General features: G+C 47.7%; 1 protein-coding gene across 1 annotated transcript in view; it reads left to right on the top strand.

The window, feature by feature from the left end:
- The window catches only part of LOC311135145 (protein MTSS 2-like), a 29,421-nt gene extending 4,081 nt beyond the window's left edge, over window positions 1–25,340 (top strand). Inside the window, exons 3-13 of the mRNA XM_084169039.1 lie at window positions 18,621–18,705; window positions 18,806–18,897; window positions 18,999–19,073; window positions 20,202–20,359; window positions 20,827–20,934; window positions 21,287–21,517; window positions 21,859–21,933; window positions 22,037–22,192; window positions 22,622–22,807; window positions 23,154–23,322; window positions 23,676–25,340. Of these exons, the coding sequence (XP_084025165.1) occupies window positions 18,621–18,705; window positions 18,806–18,897; window positions 18,999–19,073; window positions 20,202–20,359; window positions 20,827–20,934; window positions 21,287–21,517; window positions 21,859–21,933; window positions 22,037–22,192; window positions 22,622–22,807; window positions 23,154–23,322; window positions 23,676–24,646 (2,306 nt within the window). The 3' untranslated portion in view covers window positions 24,647–25,340. The remainder of the gene's footprint in view (window positions 1–18,620; window positions 18,706–18,805; window positions 18,898–18,998; window positions 19,074–20,201; window positions 20,360–20,826; window positions 20,935–21,286; window positions 21,518–21,858; window positions 21,934–22,036; window positions 22,193–22,621; window positions 22,808–23,153; window positions 23,323–23,675) is intronic.
- Window positions 25,341–25,732: the final 392 nt, after the last annotated feature.

The following is a 25,732-nucleotide window of genomic DNA, read 5'->3' as shown; positions in this document are numbered from 1 at the left end:
GATTTGAGTCCCTGGCGGCGTAGTGTGTTACTGATGGTAGGCTTTGTTACTTTGGTCCCAGCTCTCTGCAGGTCATTCACTAGGTCCCCCCGTGTGGTTCTGGGATTTTTGCTCACTGTTCTTGTGATCATTTTGACCCCACGGGGTGAGGTCTTGCGTGGAGCCCCAGATCGAGGGAGATTATCAGTGGTCTTGTATGTCTTCCTTTTCCTAATAATTGCTCCTACAGTTGATTTCTTCAAACCAAGCTGCTTACCTATTGCAGATTCAGTCTTCCCAGCCTGGTGCAGGTCTACAATTTTGTTTCTGGTGTCCTTTGACAGCTCTTTGGTCTTGGCCATAGTGGAGTTTGGAGTGTGACTGTTTGAGGTTGTGGACAGGTGTCTTTTATACTGATAACAAGTTCAAACAGGTGCCATTAATACAGGTAACGAGTGGAGGACAGAGGAGCCTCTTAAAGAAGAAGTTACAGGTCTGTGAGAGCCAGAAATCTTGCTTGTTTGTAGGTGACCAAATACTTATTTTCCACCATAATTTGCAAATAAATTCATTAAAAATCCTACAATGTGATTTTCTGGATTTTCTTTTCTCAATTTGTCTGTCATAGTTGACGTGTACCTATGATGAAAATTACAGGCCTCTCTCATCTTTTTAAGTGGGAGGACTTGCACAATTGGTGGCTGACTAAATACTTTTTTCCCCCACTGTATATGGGGCTTTGGTGACAAAACGGATGGCACTGTGATAAACTACATCCAATTTGCTGAGTAGAGTGTTGGAGGCTATTTTGTAAATGACATCGCTGAAGTCAAGGATCGGTAGGATAATCAGTTTTACAAGGGCATGTTTGGCAGCATGAGTGAAGGAGGCTTTGTTGCGAAATAGGAAGCCGATTCTAGATCTAACTTTTGATTGGAGATGCTTAATGTGAGTCTGGAAGGAGAGTTTACAGTCTAACCGGACACCTAGGTATTTGTAGTTATCCACATACTCTAGGTCAGACCCACCGAGAGTAGTGATTCTAGTCGGGTGGGCGGGTGCAAGCAGCGTTCGGTTGAAGAGCATGCATTTAGTTTTACTAGTGTTTAAGAGCAGTTGGACCCAGGTCTAACTGCACTTAAACAGGTCTACCGGACGACACACAGCATCGCACTGATGCCTGTGTCTATGTAAAGTAGATGGAGGTTTTGAATGTTTGGTTCTGAATCAAATCAAATCAAATGTTATTTGTCACATACACGTGTTTAGCAGATGTTATTGCGGGTGTAGCGAAATGCTTGTGCTTCTAGCTCTGACAGTGCAGTAATATCTAACAAGTAATATCTAACAATTTCACAACATATCATTAGCAATATGTCAGTGAACCAATTTCATTCCATTTATCCTCTGGGAGCCCTTTGGAGCTCAGCGTCAGTCAGCGGACTTCACAACTGCAGCCATTCATTTGGCAGGAGGAATGTTGATATTTATTTTAACCGGCTGGTGCTGGAGAACAAAGACCCTTGAACTCTCACTGCAGGCTGGGTAGTGGTAAGTGGTTTGGGTCATTTCACCTCCCCCAGTTGGAGGTACTACCGGGTTCTCAGGGTTCTCTACAAGTGTTTAAATTCATGGTTCAAGTCAGGGAGATAGTGTTATAACAGTGTTGTAGAGAGAGAGACAGAGAAAGAAAGAGAGTATGAGAGATAGAAAGTGTTAGTCTATGTGTGTGCGTTTATTAGTCTGTGTGTGTGTCTGTGTGTGTGTGTCTGTGTAGGGGTTATTGCGCCACAGGGATCTGCTCTGTGGTATGTAGTGTTGGCCATCAGGCCTGATTCCCTCTCAGCATCAGGGGACGGACCACAGCTGCTGGCACAGCTGGAGATTTCACCACGTTCTTCTCCTCTAATCTAGCCCCGACACACTCACCGAATAACCCCATTAACTCACTACCCATCTCACACACTTACAGTATTCTCTCACTCCATTTACTCATCCTGTCTTCTACCTCTCATTCTGCACTCAACCTAACACCCACTTGTCACTGTTCTCCCACCCACAAGTTGAGAGAGCGAATGAGAGGAGAGCAAAGCAGGAGGAGAGGAAGTACTGCTTGGAAATGGACGCTGGGTATTATTGGGAAACAGTCTATTTATATCACCATAACCTTTCTCTTTCTCTGTCTCTCTTTCTATGTATCTCTACCCAACTCTCTCTCCTCTCTCTCCCTCTATCTCTCTCTCTGTCTCTGTCTGTCTCTATCTCTCTCTGTCTGTCTCTGTCTGTCTCTATCTCTCTCTGTCTGTCTCTGTCTGTCTCTATCTCTCTCTGTCTGTCTCTGTTGCGCTCTCCTGCTCTTTCTCCCTCCTTCTTCCTCCATCTTGGTGTGGGTTCAAGTCTGGGCTCCCAGCCGTGTGCCATGTTTTGAAACTTTATGTGCACATTGATGACGCCACTGTCTGTGTTTATGAAGCAGATGGGGTGGTCGAACGCCAAGCACTTTGCCATGTGTCTGCCAGTGGTGTGTAAGTCTGATGTTTCTGTGTCCAAGTCCATGTCATCGGTGGGCTGAGCTAACTCAGCCTAGCATCTGTCTACAATAAGGTCCTCCATAACCGCAGAGTATATTTGCTGAATGTATTAAAGAAGGCTGTTAATGTAAATGTTAGATGTTTCCTCACTCTTTTTGCTGTTCGACTCTGTTTATGCTTGAGGTCCTACTGTGTGTGTGTCTTCAGTGAAGGGGTTTAGTTTTGGATGGTATGGTTAGGACTTCAGACAAGGATGTCGAAGTGTGTGTTGGACAATGTTTCTTCATCCAGGTTTTAGAATGATCTGACTTGTTACTGCCTGATGAGTTGATAGGATACAGTGCATTCGGAAAGTATTCAGACCCCTTCCCTTTTTCCACATTCTGTGACGTTACAGCCTTATTCTAAAATTGATTAAATAAATAAAAATCCTCGTCAAGCTACACACAGTACCCCATAATGACAAAGTGAAAACAGGTTTTTAGAAATGTTTACTAATTTATAAAAATAAATAAAACAGAAATACCTTATTTACATAAGTATTCAGACCCTTTGCTATGAGACTCGAAATTGAGCTCAGGTGCATCCTGTTTCCATTGATCATCCTTGAGATGTTTCTGCTACTTGATTGAAGTCCACCTGTGGTAAATTTAATTGATTGGACATGATTTGAAAAAGCACACACCTGTCTATATAAGGTCCCACAGTTGACAGTGCATGTCAGAGCAAAAACCAACCCATGAGGTCAAAGGAACTGTCCGTAGAGCTCCGAGATAGGATTGTGTCGAGGCACAGATCTGGGGAAGGGCACCAAAACATTTCGCAGCATTGAAGGTCCACAAGAACACAGTGGCCTCCACCATTCTTAAATGGAAGAAGTTTAGAACCACCAAGACTCTTCCTAGAGCTGGCCGCCTAGCCAGAGCCCGATCGAACATTTCTGGAGAGACCTGAAAATAGCTGTGCAGCGACGCTCCCCTTGCAACCTGACAGAGCTTGAGAGGATCTGCATAGAACAATGGGAGAATCTCCCCAAATACAGGCGTGCCAAGCTTGTAGCGTCATACCCAAGAAGACTTGAAGTTGTAATCGCTGCCAAAGGTGCTTCAACAATGTACTGAGGAAAGAGTCTGAATACTTATGTAAATGTGATATTTAAGTTATTTATTTTAATACATTTGCAAAAATTACTAAAAACCAGTTTTTGCTTTGTCATTATGGGGTATTGTGTGTAGATTGACGAGGGAAAAAAACAATTTAATCAATTTTAGAATAAGGCTGGAACGTAACAAAATGTGGAGAAAGGGGTCTGAATACTTTCTGAATGCACTGTAGACCTCTGTGTACAGGGCCTAGTATGGGTAAGTAAAGTTAGCCCGGATTTTAGAGTGGGTGATATAGTCATCCATATTTTGATCAAGGTGAGCAAGGCATTCACATTTGGGAGAAAGTGGGTGAGTTACTATAGGTCCCCAATTCCCCCATATTTGGATAAGAGAGGGTGAGTTCTCCATATATGGGTGAGTGAGGGAGTATGGGTAAGTTAGTGGCAGACAGTGAATGAGGGTGGATGGATTGGGGGATGTGTTGGAATTTCCACAGCACTCTGTAGCCAGGCAGAGATCGAGACAGAGAGAGAGAGAGAACAGTTAATCCTCTTATAGCTCCAACACACATAACAGAGTGGGTTTCCTCTCTTCAGATCAACAGAAGCAGAGCCCATAGCTTTAACATACACACTACAGTCTGCTGATCACTGTCATGGGAGGTGTGTGTGTGCAGATACACAGTAATGAAGCTAAGTATACTGTATGCTAGATCTAACACACACTCACACACTCATATATACTCTTTTCAGATTAATTCACACACACAGACACAATTGTCCAGTCAATCAATATGTGCAGATCAGCATATGCTCGCTCTCTCTCTCTCTCTCTCTCTCTCCTAGTAGATCAGTGTGTCAGTGAGGCAGTAATCCTGCTTGGCCGCTGTTCTTCTCTGGGTTGGCAGATGGCACAGATATCCCTGCCCGTCATCTGGACAACCTGGCGAGATACAGCCACACAACACAGTCCTGGAGATTACTGTCAGCTTCACCATCATAGCGGTGGAGCTATTGTCAAAAAAACAGTGGGCCCTTTTATTTGGGGAGATGTAGGAGTGTGTACTAGCCTGGTCCCAGATCTGTTTGTGCTGTCTTGTCAACTCCTATGGTCATTGTTGGCCAGACAGCACAAACAGATATGGGACCAGGCTAGGAATGTACTGTATATGGAGTGATAGTTAAATCTGTATTGTGTATAGGCTATGTTATATGATATACACTACCGTTCAAAAGTTTGGGGTCACTTAGAAATGTCCTTGCTTTCAAAATAAAATAAAAAAATGTGTCCATTAAAATAACATCAAATTGATCAGAAATACAGTGTAGACATTGTTAATATTGTAAATGGTTATTGTAGCTGGAAACTGCTGATTTTTAATGGAATATCTACATAAGCGTACAGAGGCCCATTATCAGCAACCATCAGTCCTGTGTTCCAATGGCACGTTGTGTTTGCTAATCCAAGTTTATCATTTTAAAAGGCTAATTGATCATTAGAAAACCCTTTTGCAATTATGTTAGCAAAGCTGAAAACTGCTGTGCTGATTAAAGAAGCAATAAAACTGGCCTTGAGACTAGTTGAGTATCTGGAGCATCAGCAATTGTGGGTTAGATTACAGAACTTTCTTCTGAAACTAGTCAGTCTATTCTTGTTCTGAGAAATGAAGGCTATTCCATGCGAGAAATTGCCAAGAAACTGAAGATCTCGTACAACGCTGTGTACTACTCCCTTCACAGAACAGCGCAAACTGTCTCTAACCAGAATAGAAAGAGGAGTGGGAGGCCCTGGTGCACAACTGAGCAAGAGGACAAATACATTAGAGTTTCTAGTTTGAGAAACAGACACCTCACAGGTCCTCAACTGGCATCTTCATTAAATAGTACCCGCAAAACACCAGTCTCAACATCAACAGTGAAGAGGCGACTCCGGGATGCTGACATTCTAGGCAGAGTTGCAAAGAAAAAGCCATATCTCAGACTGGCCAATAAAAATAAAAGATTAAGATGGGCAAAAGAACACAGACACTGGACAGAGGAAGATTGAAAAAAGTGTTATGGACAGATGAATCGAAGTTTGAGGTGTTTGGATCACAAAGAAGAACATTTGTGAGACGCAGACCAAATGAAAAGATGCTGGAGGAGTGCTTGATGCCATCTGTCAAGCATGGTGGAGGCAATGTGATGGTCTGGGGGTGCTTTGGTGGTGGTAAAGTGGGAGATTTGTACAGGGTAAAAGGGATCTTGAAGATGGAAGGCTATCACTCCATTTTGCAACGCCATACCATACCCTGTGGACGGCGCTTGATTGGAGCCAATTTCCTCCTACAACAGGACAATGACCCAAAGCACAGCTCCAAACTATGCAATAACTATTTAGGGAAGAATCAGTCAGCTGGCATTCTGTCTATAATGGAGTGGCCAGCACTGTCACCGGATCTCAACCCTATGGAGCTGTTGTGGGAGAAGCTTGACCGTATGGTACGTAAGAAGTGCCCATCAAGCCAATCCAACTTGTAGAAGGTGCTTCAGGAAGCATGGGGTGAAATCTCTTCAGCTTACCTCAACAAATTGACAACTAGAATGCCAAAGGTCTGCAAGGCTGTAATTGCTGCAAATGGAGGATTCTTTGACAAAAGCAAAGTTTAAAGGACACAATCATTATTTCAATTAAAAATCATTATTTCTAACCTTGTCAATGACTACATTTCCTATGCATTTTGCTATATTTCCTATTCAAACTCATTTCATGTATGTTTTCATGGAAAAGAAGGACATTTCTAAGTGACCCCAAACTTTTGAACGGTAGTGTATGTGTAGATTCTAATTTGTATGGGACTGGATTATTTAGATGTGGACATGATTGTGTGCAGGGTATTTGTTGTTGAATACATGGTTGTTGCATGATGCTCTTTTCACCATGGCATGCTATTCCCACTGATGGTATTGTATTGCCTTGTATTGTATTGCTCTTGAGTCTTGAATGACCACCATTGTTACAGTGGTCTGTCCGTCTGTCTGTGTGTCTGTCTGCCTGCCTACCGGTCTGTCATGGCTGTGGTTGCTCTGAGTTCCCATGTGCTTTCAGAAGTCTTAACCTCAAGGCCTGTGGTAACCTGCGGTCGCCCCCTAAACCCCCAAATGAACGTTTCCAATTATTATTGTTATTATTACTACAGAAAACGGGAGGAGCAGAGGGAAGGGGTGAATAATACGATAGAAGGAGAAGAAAAAGTATCTTGGCTCTGTGTAAGGAACACTTTGCAGGCGAATACCGAGCTAAAGACAAACATGAGAGTTGAGGAGAACACTGTGTTCAGCTTTATCCTGTAAGGACCGGGTGGAGGGGAGCAAGGGATAGCAGGAGAGGAAAAACAAAGTGAGAGAGAGAGAGAGAGGGACTGAGAAAAGAATGCAAACTAAGGCAATGAGGGAAGGAAGTGAGTGAAGGAAGAAAGATACGGCTTGGATCATGGATTTATGGAGTTAAGTGTGTTTCCCAACCGGTTTAGCAGGACGCTTTGGAGATCCCATTGGGATCCCTTAAAGGGATACTTTGGGATTTTGACAAGAACGATTGATCTACTTCCCCAGAGTCAGATGGACTTGTGGATACCATTTTTATGTCTCTGTTCCAGTATGAAGGAAGTTAGAGGTAGTTTCGCAAACTAGCGTCAGCGCAATGACTTGAAGTCTATGGTAACAGCTGGTTACCATAGACTTCATAGACTTCCAGTCATTGCGCAAACGCTAGTTAGTAATTGCGCTAACGCTAGTTAGCATCTTCCTTCAAACTGCATGCAAAAAAGGCATGTATCCACAAGTTCATCTGACTCTGGGGAAGTAGATAAAGGGCTTCATTGCCAAAATCCTGAAGAATACTTTTAAGCGGGGGAGGCAGAAATATCTTCATGGGTGAAATCTACAGACCTCAATCTGGTCACAGTGAAATGGACCTTGAAAACAAGACAGTAGAGGAAGGGCACATGGATGGAGCACAGAGAGTGAGACTGGTAGGCCACTTGTTGTTCAAGACTAGAGTGAGAAACGTTTTAATGGTCAACTAGAACGATACATAAGACAGACATCAGTTTCTCAGAAACATGATGGAAAACAATGAGAATCTACAGAACTATACACACTGTGGTGGATCACATCTGATTGTGATCCAGTGACTGTAGACTGTGGTGGGTCCCTCCAGCTTCACTCCCTTAAGTCAGGGTGTCCCTGACGGTCAGCTCTATGGCAATGCTCAGAGTCTCAGACAGAGAAAAATCATTTTGGCTTAGGTGGTAGCCTGCTCAGTGCTCTGAAATAAAAGTCTGGGGAATAGGCCTATACATCTCCTCTGTCTCTCTCTCTCTCTCTCTCTCTCTGTCTCTCTCTCTCTCTCTCTCTCTCTCTCTCTCTCTCTCTCTCTCTGTCTCTCTCTCTGTCTCTCTCTGTCTCTCTCTCTCGCCCCTCTCTCTCTCTCTCTCTCTTTCTATATTCCTCTGTCTCGTAAAACGTGGTGTGTTTCTCCTGTGTAGCTCCCTGATGAAAAGCACATCTGGAGAAGAGAGGATCAGAGAGACAGGATTATTTTTAGCAACACTTCTGTCCCAAGGCAGGAAGCTCCTTCAGCAGTAAATATCTCTACCTCCTCCTCCTCTTCCTCCTCCTGTCCATCATCCTAATACACTCCAGAGGGTGTTATTGACTGCATAGTCCACACCACACTGGAGGTTGTGAAATCTGGTGGTTGTGAAACTGACTGTATAGTCTGTTAACTTATGATTTCTCAAAACATATTAAACTGAACCTGGGTCATAAGGTGGCCTGAGTCTCACACAGACAGGCAGACAGACATGCAGACAGACAGGCTGGCAGGCAGACAGACGGATAGATAGACGCACTCACACACTCGCACACGCGTGTACACACACACACACACATACATTGAAAAGCCTGGCATCCAAGGCTGCACCTGCAGTGGACCAGTTCCGTTGTCCCCTTATCCCATCACTCGTCAGCCCCTCCTCAGTCTCGTCAGCCCCTCCTCAGTCTCGTCAGCCCCTCCTCAGTCTTGTCAGCCCCTCCTCAGTCTCGTCAGCCCCTCCTCGGTCTCGTCAGCCCCTCCTCAGTCTCGTCAGCCCCTCCTCAGTCTCGTCAACCGCTCCTCAGTCTCGTCAGCCCCTCCTCAGTCTCGTCAAATCAAATCAAATCAAATTTTATTGGCCACATGCGCCGAATACAACAATGCAGACATTACAGTGAAATGCTTACTTACAGCCCTTAACCAACAGTGCGTTTATTTTTAATAAAAAAGTAAAATAAAACAACAACAAAAAAGTGTTGAGGAAAAAAGAGCAGGAGTAAAATTAAATAACAGTAGGGAGGCTATATATACAGGGGGGTACCGGTGCAGAGTCAATGTGCGGGGGCACCGGCTAGTTGAGGTAGTTGAAGTAATATGTACATGTGGGTAGAGTTAAAGTGACTATGCGTAAATAATTAACAGAGTAGCAGTAGCGTAAAAAGATGGGGTGGGGGGGCAGTGCAAATAGTCCGGGTAGCCATGATTAGCTGTTCAGGAGTCTTATGGCTTGGGGGTAGAAGCTGTTGAGAAGTCTTTTGGACCTAGACTTGGCACTCCGGTACCGCTTGCCGTGCGGTAGCAGAGAGAACAGTCTATGACTAGGGTGGCTGGAGTCTTTGACAATTTTGAGGGCCTTCCTCTGACACCGCTTGGTATAGAGGTCCTGGATGGCAGGAAGCTTGGCCCCAGTGATGTACTGGGCCGTACGCACTACCCTCTGTAGTGCCTTGCGGTCGGAGGCCAAGCAGTTGCCATACCAGGCGGTGATGCAACCAGTCAAGATGCTCTCGATGGTGCAGCTGTAGAATTTTTTGAGGATCTGAGGACCCATGCCGAATCTTTTCAGTCTCCTGAGGGGGAATAGGCTTTGTCGTGCCCTCTTCACGACTGTCTTGGTGTGTTTGGACCATGATAGTTTGTTGGTGATGTGGACACCAAGGAACTTGAAGCTCTCAACCTGTTCCACTACAGCCCCATCGATGAGAATGGGGGCGTGCTCAGTCCTCTTTTTTTTTCCTGTAGTCCACAATCATCTCCTTTGTCTTGGTCACATTGAGAGAGAGGTTGTTATCCTGGCACCACACGGCCAGGTCTCTGACCTCCTCCCTATAGGCTGTCTCATCGTTGTCGGTGATCAGGCCTACCACTGTTGTGTCGTCGGCAAACTTAATGATGGTGTTGGAGTCGTGCACAGCGGTGAACAGCGAGTACAGGAGGGGACTGAGCACGCACCCCTGAGGGGCCCCCGTGTTGAGGATCAGTGTGGCAGATGTGTTGTTACCTACCCTTACCACCTGGGTGCGGCCCGTCAGGAAGTCCAGGATCCAGTTGCAGAGGGAGGTGTTTAGTCCCAGGATCCTTAGCTTAGTGATGAGCTTTGAGGGCACTATGGTGTTAAATGCTGAGCTGTAGTCAATTAATAGCATTCTCACATAGGTGTTCCTCTTGTCCAGGTGGGAAAGGGCAGTGTGGAGTGCAATAGAGATTGCATCATCTGTGGATCTGTTGGGGCGGTATGCAAATTGGAGTGGGTCTAGGGTTTCTGGGATAATGGTGTTGATGTGACCAGCCTTTCAAAGCACTTCATGGCTACAGACGTCAGTGCTACGGGTCGGTAGTCATTTAGGCAGGTTATCTTAGTGTCCTTGGGCACGGGGACTATGGTGGTCTGCTTGAAACATGTTGGTATTACAGACTCAGTCAGGGACATGTTGAAAATGTCTGTGAAGACACTTGCCAGTTGGTCAGCACATGCTCGGAGTACACGTCCTGGTAATCCGTCTGGCCCTGCAGCCTTGTGAATGTTGACCTGCTTAAAAGTCTTACTCACATCGGCTACGGAGAGCGTGATCACATAGTCATCCGGACCAACTGGTGCTCTCATGCATGCTTCAGTGTTGCTTGCCTCAAAGCGAGCATAGAAGTGGTTTAGCTCGTCTGGTAGGCTTGTGTCACTGGGAAGCTCGCGGCTGTGCTTCCTTTTGTAGTCTGTAATAGTTTTCAAGCCCTGCCACATCCGACGAGCGTCAGAGCCGGTGTAGTACGATTCAATCTTAGTCCTGTATTGACTCTTTGCCTGTTTGATGGTTTGTCGGAGGGCATAGCGGGATTTCTTATAAGCGTCCGGGTTAGAGTCCCGCTCCTTGAAAGCGGCAGCTCTACCCTTTAGCTCAGTGCGGATGTTTCCTGTAATCCATGGCTTCTGGTTGGGGTATGTACGTACGGTCACTGTGGGGACGACATAATCAATGCACTTATTGATGAAGCCAGTGACTGATGTGGTGTACTCCTCAATGCTATCTGAAGAATCCCGGAACATGTTCCAGTCTGTGCTAGCAAAACAGTCCTGTAGCTTAGCATCTGCGTCATCTGACCACGTTTTTATTAACCGAGTCACTGGTGCTACCTGCTTTAGTTTTTGCTTATAAGCAGGAATCAGGAGGTATGGAGTTATGGTCAGATTTGCCAAATGGAGGGCGAGGGAGAGCTTTGTATGCGTCTCTGTGTGTGGAGTAAAGGTGGTCTAGAGTTTTTTTTCCTCTGGTTGCACATTTAACATGCTGGTAGAAATTAGGTAGAACGGATTTAAGTTTCCCTGCATTAAAGTCCCCGGCCACTAGGAGCGCTGCCTCTGGATGAGCGTTTTCCTGTTGACTTATTGTCACGATCGTCGTATCGAGTAGACCAAGGCGCAGCGTTGCAGGCAAACATACTCTTATTTAGAGACACGATCAAAACAACAAAACGATAACGTGACAGTTCACGGTCTAACACAAACAGACTAGAAACAAGATCCCACAACATTTGTGGGCAAATAGCCTCTATAAATATGGCTCCCAATCAGAGACAACCAGCCACAGCTGACACTCGTTGCCTCTGATTGGGAACCACTCTGGCCAACACAGAAATACAACCTATAGAATATCCACACCCTGGCTCAACATAATGAGTCCCAGAGCCAGGGTGTGACAGTACCCCCCCCTAAAGGCGCGGACTGCGACCGCGCCTAAACGTACACACACCAGGGGAGGGCTGGGTGGGCATTCCTCCTCGGAGGCGGTTCCGGCTCCGGGCTTGACCACCACCCTTCCACCATCCCCCTGTGGCGCCCCTGGTCCGGTCTGGCCCCGCTGGCAGGAGCTGGACCGGACATCGTAGAAGCGGACCGCTTTGGCTCCGGTGTGGAGCAGCTGACCGGTACCTTACCAGGCACCGGTGACCCAGGCACGGGTTGTGCTGGACTGACGACGCGCACCCCTGGCTTGGTGCGTGGAGCCGGAATGGGCCGGACCGGGCTGACGACTCGCACCCCTGGCTTGGTGCGTGGAGTAGGAACGGGCCGGACCGGGCTGACGATGCGCACCCCTGGCTTGGTGCGTGGAGTAGGAACGGGCCGGACCGGGCTGACGATGCGCACCCCTGGCTTGGTGCGTGGAGTAGGAACGGGCCGGACCGGGCTGACGATGCGCACCCCTGGCTTGGTGCGTGGAGTAGGAACGGGCCGGACCGGGCTGACGATGCGCACCCCTGGCTTGGTGCGTGGAGTAGGAACGGGCCGGACCGGGCTGACGATGCGCACCCCTGGCTTGGTGCGAGGAGCAGGGACAGGCCGGACCGGGCTGGCGACGCACACCGTAGGCTTGGTGCGTGGAGCAGGGACAGGCCGGACCGGGCTGGCGACGCACACCGTAGGCTTGGTGCGTGGAGCAGGGACAGGCCGGACCGGGCTGGCGACGCACACCGTAGGCTTGGTGCGTGGAGCAGGGACAGGCCGGACCGGGCTGGCGACGCACACCGTAGGCTTGGTGCGTGGAGCAGGGACAGGCCGGACCGGGCTGGCGACGCACACCGTAGGCTTGGTGCGTGGAGCAGGGACAGGCCGGACCGGGCTGTGGAGACGGATAGGAGACCTGGAGTGAAGAGCTGCCACAACCCGTCCTGGCTGAATGCCTACCTTCACACACTCTGTGTGAGGCATCAGCACAGGACGTACAGGGCTGTGTACCCGTACTGGTATAACAGCACGTGACACTGGCGCAGGATATCCGGGACCGAGGAGAGGCACTGGAGGCCACGAGCGCTGAGCCGGCACACTCCGTCCTGGCTGCATGCCCACCTTCGCACAACACGTGCGGGGTGCTCGCACAGGACGTACCGGACTATGCCGGACCACTCGTGGCACAGTGCGCAGCTCCGCATACCGCGGAACCTGCCCAGTCTCATGCTGCCATGCCTGAGTACGGGGAGTTGGCTCTGCTCTCCATCCAGGCTCCGCCAACCTGCCTTCTGGCCCCCAAAACCCGGTGGCCTCCTCTCCTAATCTCCCAATTCGCCCTGTGGCAGCCTCCTGCTGCCCAGTCGCCCATGCCGTGTGCCCCCCCCTAAAAAATTATTGGGGGTGCCTCTCGCCTGTCCGACCACGGCCCGGTCGACGCCGCTTCTCCACTCCTGCCTGGGTCTCCCCCTTCATCGCCTTCCGGTACCGGACGTCCTCCTCCTTCGTAATCTGCCCCCAGCCGAGGAGGACATCCACCAGCGTTACCTCCTGCTTGTGTTCCTGGACACGCTGCTTGGTCCTGGTTTGGTGGGATCTTCTGTCACGATCGTCGTATCGAGTAGACCAAGGCGCAGCGTTGCAGGCAAACATACTCTTATTTAGAGACACGATCAAAACAACAAAACGATAACGTGACAGTTCACGGTCTAACACAAACAGACTAGAAACAAGATCCCACAACATTTGTGGGCAAATAGCCTCTATAAATATGGCTCCCAATCAGAGACAACCAGTCACAGCTGACACTCGTTGCCTCTGATTGGGAACCACTCTGGCCAACACAGAAATACAACCTATAGAATATCCACACCCTGGCTCAACATAATGAGTCCCAGAGCCAGGGTGTGACACTTATGGCCTTATACAGCTCATTCAGTGCAATCTTAATGCCAGCATTGGTTTGTGGTGGTAAATAGACAGCTATGAAAAATATAGATGAAAACTCTCTTGGTAAATAGTGTGGTCTACAGCTTATCATAAGATACTCTACCTCAGGCGAGCAAAACCTCGAGACTTCCTTAGTATTTGATTTTGTGCACCAGCTGTTGTTTACAAATATACACAGACCGCCACCCCTTGTCTTACCGGAGTCAGCCGTTCTATCCTGCCGATGTAGCGTATAGCCCGCTAGCTGTATGTTATCCATGTCGTCGTTCAGCCACGACTCGGTGAAACATAAGATATTACAGTTTTTAATGTCCCGTTGGTAAGATAACCGTAATCTTTGGTCATCCAATTTATTTTCCAATGATTGAAGATTGGCTAATAGGATTGATGGGAGCGACAGTTTACTCGCTCGCCGTCGGATCCTTACAAGGCACCCCGACCTACGTCCACGATATCTCTGTCTCTTCCTCATGCGAATGACGGGGATTTGGGCCTTGTCGGGTGTCTGTAGGATATCCTTCGCGGCCGCCTCGTTGAAGAAAAATTATTCGTCCAATACGAGGTGAGTAATCGCTGTCCTGATATCCAGAAGCTCTTTTTGGTTATAAGAGACAATGGCAGAAACATTATGTACAAAATAAATTACAAATAACGCGGAAAAACACACATAATAGTACAATTGGTTAGAGGGCTGTCAGCCCCTCCTCAGTCTCGTCAACCCCTCCTCAGTCTCGTCAGCCCCTCCTCAGTCTCGTCAGCCCCTCCTCAGTCTCGTAAGCCCCTCCTCAGTCTCGTCAACCCCTCCTCAGTCTCGTCAGCCCCTCCTCAGTCTCGTCAGCCCCTCCTCAGTCTCGTCAGCCCCTCCTCAGTCTCGTCAGCCCCTCCTCAGTCTCGTCAGCCCCTCCTCAGTCTCGTCAACCCCTCCTCAGTCTTGTCAGCCCCTCCTCAGTCTCGTCAGCCCCTCCTCAGTCTATCGTCTCTTTTATCTTCTCCTCCTCTTCATCCCCCTCTTCTTTAATCTATTCAATGGACTCCGCTGTGTCTCTGCCAGCTTGCTCTCTGAACCTCCTAAAAAGGGGTGAGAGTGGGTAAAGGGAAGAGCTTGCATTCAGATCAGACTGATCAGCGTCAGCGGTCACTGCATGGCAAAGATGCCAACGTGAGGTGTAACAACGTAATCCTTTGGAGTTTGTGCTGGGAGAAACCTATCTTTAGCACTAAGATATTTCCATAGCCAACTAGCTGGATAAGATTCACCATTGAGACCATCCTGTCGGGCTGTATCACCGCCTGGTACGGCAACTGCACCATCCGCAACCGCAGGGCTCTCCAGAGGGCGGTGCGGTCTGCCCAACGCATCACCGGGGGCACACTGCCTGCCCTCAAGGACATCTACAGCACCCGGTGTCACAGGAAGGCCAAGAAGATCATCAAGGACCTCAGCCACCCGAGCCACGGCCTGTTTGCCATCTAGAAGGTGGAGACAGTACAGGTGCATCAAAGCTGAGACCCGAGAGACTGAAAAACAGCTTCTATCTCCAGGCCATCAGACTGTTAAATAGTCACCACTAGCCAGCCTCCACCCAGTTCCCTGCCCTGGACTTTAGTCAATGTTACCAGCCAGCTACCACCCCGGTACTCAACCCGGCACCTTAGAGACTGCTGCCCTAAGTTCATAGTCACTGAACACTGGTCACTTTAATAATGTTTACATACTGTTTTATCCACTTCATATGTATATACTGTATTCTAGTCAAGGCTCATCCTATATAATTACTGCTGGACACACCTTTTCTATTCATATACTGTCAATAATGTCTATACATACCATCATATAGATATATATTTATATTCCGGACTCCGACATTGCTCGTTCTAATATTTCTATATTTTTAGGATTTGCGTGTATTGCTTTGTATTGATAGATATTACTGCACTGTTGGAGCTAGGAACATAAGCATTTCATTACACCCGCAATAACATCTACAAAATATGTGTACACAACCAATAACATTTTATTTTATTTGACACACACACACCATGTTGAAGACATCAGTGAGGGAGGCCCCTGGCTCTAGTCCTATAAAGCCAGCCTGTTAAAGTAGTGCTCCTCCTCCCCTTAGGATCACTGGGGATAATCAGGACCAGAGGTCTGGGTCTGGAGCCACTCACCAGTCTATGAGCCTGGTCTGCTGAACAATATACAGTATACAGCTATGTAGCTACCTGTGTCAGTATGTGCCTATACATTAATCCACCTCTGAGATGTGACTGCTATTTAAGATGGCAGCTGTTATTTCTTACATTTTATTATACACAGCTGGGTTGCGTAATGGTTATTTCTCACTTTATCTGTGTTGAGGACATGCAGAAGGGCAATACCCTTCGATGTGCGGTGTACTGGGTGGCTCCTCTTTAGACAGGCTGTAGTGAGTGGAGTGTTTGAGGCTATCCCAGTGTCTGCTCCAGCCAGGCCTGTGGTGTGGGCTAGCTTGGTGGCTGTGGGACTCCAGGGTGTGGAGCGTAGAGCATGTCCGCTCAGGGCCAGAGGCCAGGTCTCCAGTATGCAGGAAGCCTGCTGGACAGGACCCCTCCAGGATGTAACTGTCAGCTGATCCCTTCTGGGAGGGAAGGGGAAGCTGGCAGGTGTGGATGGGAATGGGGGGTAGAGAGGGGATGGGGGTAGTGTGTGTGTGTGTGGCTGACAGTGACATTGGGAAGGTTTGTTATATTATATATTACTCCCCTCCTTCCTCCCTCCCTCCATCCTCCTCCTCCTCCTCCTCCTCCTCCTCCTCTTCTTTCCTCCTCCTGCCAACTCACCCTCTGCAGCTGTGGAGGCCTCCTGTAGTGGAAAGACTTTGTGGAAAGAGGAACACAGAGGAACACTGAGAAAGAGTGTGTGTGTGTGTCCCTGTGTGTGTGTCCCGTGTGTGTATCCCTGTGTGTGTATCCTGTGTGTGTCCCTTTGTGTGTGTGCATTTCCATATGCAATACTATAAATGTATGCAAGTTTATGCTTAAACTTGTGCATTTTCTCAATGTCAGGGGTTCTTAAACCTTTTCAGCTGAAGTCCCAAATGAGAAGTTGACTATCCTCCCGTGACCCAAATCATTCTCCAATGAGCCAAACTAAGAATAAATAGTGTGTGATTATAGATGATTGTATATATGTTTGTGTGATACAGGCATAATCACATTGATTTGAAGTGTTGTAAAGAGACAAGACAGAATGGGGAGGTGAGTGTCCAATCCATAGTTTCACTAAAATTGGCGATATTGGTGAATGCAAATACACAGGCAAAGGGCAGTTATGTTACAAATCAGAACCTCTTTCAGGAGAGAGAAAGACAGATGGGCGTTTGTAAGGGCCTCACATGGCCCCTGTTCCCTATATCACTTCCTCTGTTGTCCCAGTGTGTGAGATTCAGCTGGCTAACCTCTGACCTCTCACCTGTACCCCCTTCAGTCACCTGGAAAGGAAATAGCTATATGACAACACAAATAAACTCCCACCACACATCATCCTATCCACACATGGTTGTCAGTGGATCTATCCATCGATCCCCCAAAGCCATCCAGCATCTGGCTGGAAACCCCTGACGCCTCTGGGAGATAGAGTTCTGTGAGGTGGAAGGCTTTTCATGTATTCCTAGGAGCACTGAAGCCAATAGTGAAGGAAATGTGTTGTGAATCGTGCTTTGTCTTATGATGAGTTTGTTTCAGCAAGGAATTAGTATAGTCTCTGGGTATACAAATGGAATAGATTACTCTTCATTGTATTCATCCATCTTCATTATTCCTCAGTCAGAGAATGTTTGATTTGACCCAGTTATTTTAGCAGTTGTACCCTTTCTTTTACCTCGAATACCCTTTTCACACTACTGAACTGAGCCGAACTGTAATGCTCTGGTCTGGCTACACATCCACCATTGTTGCTGGAGCCAGCACAGTTCAGGTTGGCACAGTAGTTTTAAAAGGGTTTAACTGTGTGCAGGCCCAGGGCTGGTAGGTTGATCCTTTCTCATGGACAGACAGGTTCAAGCCAGTCTCTCCTCGCTCCCCTGTAAGAATGGTGTTTCGGAAACACAGAGAGAACAGGAAAGGCAGAGCAGGCTGGGGAAGAATAGAGGGATATCCCCTTACAGGGTTCCCTCCTTTTTCCTTCAGGATAGAGGGCTGAGAAGTTGGGAAGAGGGGGGGTATGTAAATCACTTCACCTGTCTACACACACAGACTCACACACATGCCCGCACATACACACATCACAAACTTCATCGGAGGTCGTCCTCGTCTGGCTGATGTTGTTTCGGTGTGTGATTGTGTATTTGTGTGTGTGTATGCGTGTGTGCGTTCATGCATATGTGTATTGTGTGCCTGCCTGCCTACCTGCGTGTGTGTGTGGTGATGTGAGACCTGACCATCAGCCCTCTGTGGCCCAGTGGATTAAAGCAGGATCAATACTGTCAGATGTTACTGCAGTACCCTGAGAATGAACCCAGGATGCAGCCTGCAGGCGGTGGAGCCTGCAGCCGGTGGAGCCTGCAGCCGGTGGATCCTGCAGCCGGTGGAGCCTGCAGCCGGTGGAGCCTGCAGCTTGGGGCCAGCCTGGGCTTTAGAGCTTAACACCCCATTTTAATTACACTTGACAAGAGAGGAAAAGTAGTATAGCAACTCAGACGAGCTGTTATTTACTGGGTTGTGGGATGGCGTGGCTTAATCACTGAATGCAATTTAATTGCATTGGTGTAGTTGGTGTCCGACCAGGGTAGTAGATGCAAGATTATGTTGAGGATGAATGCACTGCAGCCTATAGATGTTGTGTTGGATTGATTACTTTTGACATTTTCCTTGAAGATTTTGGTTGGAGAAAATAACTGCAATAGCTGAGCTGACTGGGGTCCCTTGTTGTAATATGCAATTCCGCCCCCCAGTGGTTCTGTAAACCCACACTAATAGAACCAATCTCTCTCCTCTCTCCAGGTGCCACCAGGGACATAGGTTCAGCTCTGACCAGGATGTGCATGAGACACCGCAGCATAGAGACTAAACTACGCTACTTCACCAAGTAAGTGGTCCACGTTCAACCTTGCCTGATTCCTCTCCCTACATCTCTGTGCATTGCTAATGGTGCTACAAGTCTCCCTCTTCTTTCCTGTCCTCCCCAGTGCTCTTATGGAAGGCCTAGTCACTCCCCTCCAGGACAGGATAGAGGAATGGAAGAAGACAGCATACCTGCTGGACAAAGACCACGCCAAAGGTGAGTGACAGAACAACCCCGCCATTATGGGGTCAAAGCTTAAGCACTTTGTGACAAATGTGTCATAACTCCAGAGTGAATTTTCCCTCTTTCCTCCTCAGAATACAAGCGGTCTCGTCAGGAGATAAAGAGGAAGTCCTCAGACACCATGAAGCTCCAGAAGAAAGCCAGGAAAGGTAACATCTAACCGCACCCTGTAACATGATCTGATTGGCCTCTTCTTCCAGGCTTTAGATAGAGGATGTTGGTAGTAATGCTAGTTACCATCACCTAACTGGGAGATTGCACCACCTAGTGCCCTGAATGTGAAATGCATTGTCATGTGTTTCCAATGAGGGGTAATTCAGAAATGTGTAATTCAAAAGGTTTGGAGAGTTTTTGAGGGGTCAAAAAATATAAGGTTTATGTGTACAACAGCAAGTCCCGCTTTTATCTATCTCCATACTTATAACGCTGACAGTGATAACTCTAATATTGGGCTTTCTGTCTGCTTTCTTTCCCCCCCCCTCCTTCCCCTCTTCCCTCTTTCCACCCATGCTACCTATCTGTCTACTCCTCTGCCCCCTCACTGGCCTATTCCCCTGCTGTAGAGCTTCTAGGTATGTGTGCTGTGCTGTCACATTCTTATATGCATTGCATGAGGCATTTCATGATAATGCTATAGTTATTGTCCAGTGTGTGTGTGAATGTGTGTGTGTCCTGCATCATCACGTCATTGTGTGTGACCATCTTACCAATAGTGTTGTGTCTGTCTGATACTGGTGTCTCCTAATATTCCTCCATCACTGTTATCATCCCAACTCCTCTTCATACCCCTCTTAGTCATCATGTCACCATGTTTCATACATGACAGCTGAATATTTCATCACAGTGTTGTGTTTTCCTGTGCTTGTTAACCATTTTCATTTCAGGACCTCCATCCATATCAAGTGGTTGTTCCTCATCTCATTTAGGACTCACATGGTCTCATATGTGCTGTAGTTTCATCCTATTCTCACTGACACATTGTTTCATTTCACTGTAGTGTTGTTCTTCAATGGCGGTCTGGCCTATGGCACACCGGCAGGCCCAAACTTAGCAGAGTGTTCTAATCACCAGTCTTTCTTTTCCCCCTCCCTTCTCATTTCATCCTCATCCTCTATCCATCTTACCCAATGCCCCTCATCGGCACCCTGTTCCCCCTTCTCTCACTATTGACCCCTCCCTCCGCTATCCCCTGACCCGTTCTCTCTTCTACCTCTTCTCATCTTCCTTCCTCTATCTCCTCTTCTCTCTTTACCCCCCTACCCCCTTCCCTTCCCCAGGCCGGGGGAACCTGCGTCCCCAGCTGGACAGTGCCATGCAGGACGTCAGTGACCTCTACCTGCTGATGGGGGAGACAGAGAAGCAGGCGGTGCGCCGGGCCCTCCTGGAGGAGAGGGGGCGCTACTGTTCCTTCATCAACCTGCTCCAGCCTGTGGTGGTGAGCACAGATCTAGGATCAGATTACCCTCCCCATATCTGAACCTTAACCAGTATGTGGAAAAATCTTGCCTGACTGTAGATCAGGGTATGGTGATGAGAGAGGAGGGCTGCTGAGATACCAGAGTGGGGTGGGCTCTGGGGAGAAGTTGCCTTGTTTTTAGGCACAGATTTAGAATCTGCTTACCTTCCCCACATCCTAACCTTAACCATTATATGGAAAACTTGACGTACTATAGATCAGTGTCAGGTGTAACTGCATCCTACAGTCCACGGTAGGGTTGTTTAGTGGGCGTCATCTGGATAGAACATAAAGGGATGTGTTTCAGCTTTCATGTTAAAGTTATTTAAGTTCGTCACAGTTATTTCAGCTAATCTATTTCAGTTATTTCAGTTAGTCGTAATGCACATGCTGTTGTGTCTTTGAATTTGTGTTGCTGAGTAGAAGGTGTTGTTGTTGATCCTTAGAATGGAGAGATAGGCATGCTGGGAGAGATCACTCACCTGCAGGCCATTGTTGATGACCTTACAGTGCTGACTGAAGACCCGCACAAACTGCCCCCGGCTAGTGAGCAGGTATGTACAGTACTCTCCAATATACCTGAACACAAAACACACTCCTGTCCATACACATGTACTCATCATGCAAGCACACATGCTCAACGAGTAGCAAAGACAGGTAACCAGCGGCAATTAACACACATACACACAGAAACCCTAGAGTAATTCAATCAACTTGTGGTCAAATAGGTAATGCGGTATTCAGACTTCAGATCCAGATTTAACTCTGATTTACATTGACACCAATGACTGATTTACACGAAAGTCTGAGTTTAGTGAATAGATCTCAGGTCTGAATACTGCACTGAGTTTATGTATTGCTTTTGCTAACTGTGTGTTGTGCTATGCTTCTCCCTCCTCTCCTCAGGTGATCGGGGACCTGAAGGGTTCAGACTACAGTTGGTCCTACCAGACCCCTCCCTCCTCACCCAGCAGTGCTACTTCCAGGAAGAGCAGTATGTGCAGTATCCTCCAGATGCCCGGTTCCGGTGCCCACCGCCTAAGCAGTGTTTCCTCCCACGACTCAGGGTTTATCTCTCAGGATGCCAACACCCATTCCAAGCCCCCCTCACCCATGCCCTCTGACATCACCAGCCAGGTAGGCACACCTCTGAGTCAGACCCTAGACTCCACTCCAGGTTCTCCGCCACGTTCGTGATTAACAAGACTTGGGAATATGGTAACACTTAAGACTAGTCAGAATCATGATGAAGACAATCCTCTTTTTGGATGGTATTTGTTATTGCTTATACAATCAAGCCTGTAAGATGATGCTAGAGTTTTTTCCCCATTATACTTGGCCAACGGTTGTTAGAATTACTCTGTAAATAGAATGCACATCAGGGAGAGAAACTGATGCAGTGTTCCATAGCAAAAGAGAAATCTACTGTGTTAGTTTGTCATAGAAGTGTCCTCTTATCTCACTCCTTCCATCTCCAGAAGACCACCAGCTCAGCCTCTTCTGAGGCATCAGAAACCTGCCAGTCTCTCAGCGGGTGCAACTCTCCCACCGCGGTTAGTACACACTCACATACACACACACGTATTGTGGCCCCCAGGGATCTTCCTAAGGTATGCGATAAACACGCTGACTCAGACATGTTTGTCCATTCCGCAGTTTGGCTCATGCTCATCCTTCGGTACCTTCCGCTCCACTCTCTCTTGCACTGGCTCCATCAGGCCTCTCTCTGGCATACTTCCTGGGTCCCCCACATTTAACCGCTCTCCCGGAGCCAAAACCCCCTCACCCACATCAAAGGTTCCTAGCTGGAAGGTTTGTTTTCATTTGCCGTTTTTCCTTTTGAGTTGTCTCTTTTTAATATTTTATTTGCCTAATTGCTTTTCCCTTGGTTTTAACAACTAATTTGCATAATTCATGATGCATAGTAACTTTATGATCTCTCTATCCATTCTGTTGTCAAACTCAGCTTTCAAATCTCTCATGCCAAAGATTTGCTAAAACTCATTGTAATAACATTTTCATGCTTAAGCCTCAGCATTTTAGCCTGGTCTCAGATCTATTTGTGTTGTCTTGCCAAATCCTATGGTCATTGACATGAGTTGGCAAGACTTCATGGACCCCCATACTGCTTCCATTGTACCACAAGGAAAAAGACTCCTGAACGGCTGATTGATAGACATGTCCTATCCAAGGGTACATTGTTTAGTTCATTTCCTCATTGCCTCAATAATATCGCCACAGGATTGGTCCAAAACGAGTACCTACGAGCCCTTATTGGCTACCACGCTGCAGCGAAGGAGAGAGTCATTGGAAAGGATGAGAGAGCAGGCGGTTCCTTCCAGTCCTAAAGGGTTCTCTGGGATGCATCCACACACCCCAGACACTCATAGGTCCATTCTGGCCCAAGCTGCTATAGCCACAGCCAAGGTAATGATGAGCACACAGTGGATACAGCACTCAACCAACAGCATTCATTGTTGAAATATGGATTTTAATGTTTGTCACTACTGTATGGTAATATGAGTCTCTTCTCTCTTTCTCTCACTCTCTTCTACCTCTCTGCCTGCGCATGCGTGTGTGCATGTGTGTGTGTGTGTGTGAGCGTGTGCGTCTCTGTGTGCCTGCGTCTCTCTCTGTGTGTGTGTGGATGTGTGTGTGTGTGTGTGTATGCCTGCGTCTCTGTGTGTGTGTGTGTGTGTGTGTGTGTGTGTGTGTGTGTGTGTGTGTGTGTGTGTGTATGCCTGCGTCTCTGTGTGTGTGTGTGTGTGTGCAGCACGGCGGTGAGACCATGTCCCCAGCAGCCAGTACACTAGCCATGGTGCTGATCCGGGGTCTCAGTGTGGAGCATCAGAAGAATAGCAGGGAATCTCTGCAGTACTCCAGTGGCTACAGCACCCAGACCAACACACCATCCTGCTCAGAGGACACCATCCCCTCACAGGGTAACACTCTACACGTATACCTTTAACAGTACCCTACAGCACAGTATATATATTTTTTACTTTTATTTATGCAGGTTATTCTCATTGAGATAAAATATCTTACATACAGTACCTAGATAATATACCTTCTCAAAGCAACATACACTCTCAAAGTAATGTACACTCTAGTATACACATTTTTCCTCAAGGTAAATACTGTATCATAGTAAATAAGATGTATTTATCCTTATCCAAATGATCACACATTATTAGATCAGAAACAAATATAATCCATCCCCTTAGAAAAACCCGCTCTCATTTGGTATAGGACGCCATCCCTTGACCAGACTACATTGTCTTTCTCCATTGTTCAGGGTCTGACTATGATTGCTACTCTCTGAACGGGGATGCTGGCACCAGCAGGGAGGCCGACTTTGACAAGTCCTCCACCATCCCCCGCCACAGCAACATCGCACAGAACTACCGCCGCATGATCCAAACCAAAAGGCCTGCCAGCACCGCCGGGCTGCCAGCCGGAGTGAGCCCTCCTGGGGGTACGCATGGAGCGACTGCAGGGGGTGATGGAGGTCGTGACGGGGGGCACGGAGCCATCACCTCTGGAACAGCCACCATCCGCCGAACCCCCTCCTCCAAAATGGGGGTGAGACGCACCCTTTCCACCTCGGGCCCCATCCCCATCCGCCCCCCCATCGTTCCAGTCAAGACCCCCACTGTGCCAGACTCTCCAGGCTACTCCCCTGGCTACTCCCCTGGCTACTCCACTAGCCCCACCCAACAGTGCATGGGCAGCGAAGAGTACCTGAATGGGGATGAGACTCCACCCAGTGCCCTGGAGTACATGAAGTCCTCCCCCAAGCGGCTGAGCCTGCCTGACACCAGCGCCTGGGGCTCCGAAGGGGGGCTGGACCGGAGCGTCTATGCCCAGCAGCCCCCTAGTATGGCTGGCCTCAGCCCAGAGGAAGACTCCCAGCTGGCCGCCAACCGCCACAGCCTGGTGGAGAAGATAGGAGAGCTGGCGGCCAGCGCCCACGCCCTGGGCGAGGGTCAGTTCCCCTTCCCCCCTCTGGACCTTCTGCCAGCGGACCCAGTCGGGACCAACTCTGTACCTCAACACCCACAACACCTACCCCCCGAGCCCCAGGAGGGAGTGGATATGCTGGTGTCCATAAGGAGGGGTGTGAGGCTCCGCAAGGCGGTCTCCAACGACAGATCAGCCCCCAGGATACTGCAGGATACTGCCGCAGCCTCCAGGATACTGCATGATACTGCCGCAGCCTCCAGGATACTGCAGGATACTGCCGCAGCCTCCAGGATACTGCGGTAGTATCTCCTGGGACTGACCCCAGAACTGTGGTACCCTTACTTATAATAAGCTCAACCTCTAGTAGTGAAATGAATGAACACTCAGCCTATACAGGAAAACACTGTATGAAATGAAAGGGAAAATGAGTGTCAATGTGTAAAGATTTTATGAATGGCCATGGGTGGCCAATGGAGAAATATCATATATTTGTATGTCGTATTCCTATTTCCTATGTTGTCTGTGGGCTTAGTGGCTTTGGTTGTCTATTTCCTCTGTCTCCTGATGCGTCAGCCCAGACACCTTCCCTTATTCACAAAGTGTCTCAGAGTAGGTGTGCTGATCTAGGATCAGTTTAGCCTTTCAGAAATTCCCGACTTGCTAATTGGTTGTAGTTATACACGTGGCACGTTCAACCAATAATAAGTCGTACATTTAAGAGTTTCCTAGTTCCGACTAGCTCGTGAACGCGGCATATCACAGCCATCTGTCATCTGAAAGTGATGGGGTCAAGTTGCTCCGTGAGCCTGTCTGTATGTTATGTCTTACTATGCTGATGTTTATATTACTGTTTGTAAAATAAGCTGAAAACCAATTGTGTATGTCACATATCGGATAAATGTAAAAGTCATGTAAAATAGGACACGATATGGCAGTGTTTTTATTGGTGTACTGTACTATCAATATATTCTGCAATTAAACCAACCTTTTCTACAGAACAATGTTGACCTTTATTTTGTATGATGCACATAAAATTGAGGTTTTACAGATTTTATGCCTTAGCCTATAGGCTAATTGAAAATCTAAGTAAGCCTAGTTCTCTTATGGAATTGTTATAAGGCTATGTAGTAGTTTTAGATAAAGGAGCAAAGGGTGCGAGAAGAGCACATGGTTATCATGATGGTGGTGTAAGAGCCATTTTGGAGGAGCAATAATGGTCTGGGGCGGTTTTTCATGGTTCGGGGTAGCCTTCCAGAACCTGTCTACTGTTGAGGCATGCAATGGAATCGCAATATCCTTATCCTTAGTTCCAGTGAAGGGAAATCGTAACGCTACAGCATACAATGACATTCTAGACGATTCTGTGCTTATAACTTTGTGGCAACAGTT

The sequence above is a fragment of the Coregonus lavaretus genome (genome assembly GCF_964263955.1).
Source record: "Coregonus lavaretus genome assembly, chromosome: 9".
In the NCBI taxonomy this organism is placed as follows: domain Eukaryota; kingdom Metazoa; phylum Chordata; class Actinopteri; order Salmoniformes; family Salmonidae; genus Coregonus; species Coregonus lavaretus.
This window is presented reverse-complemented; position numbering and strand designations above follow the sequence as displayed.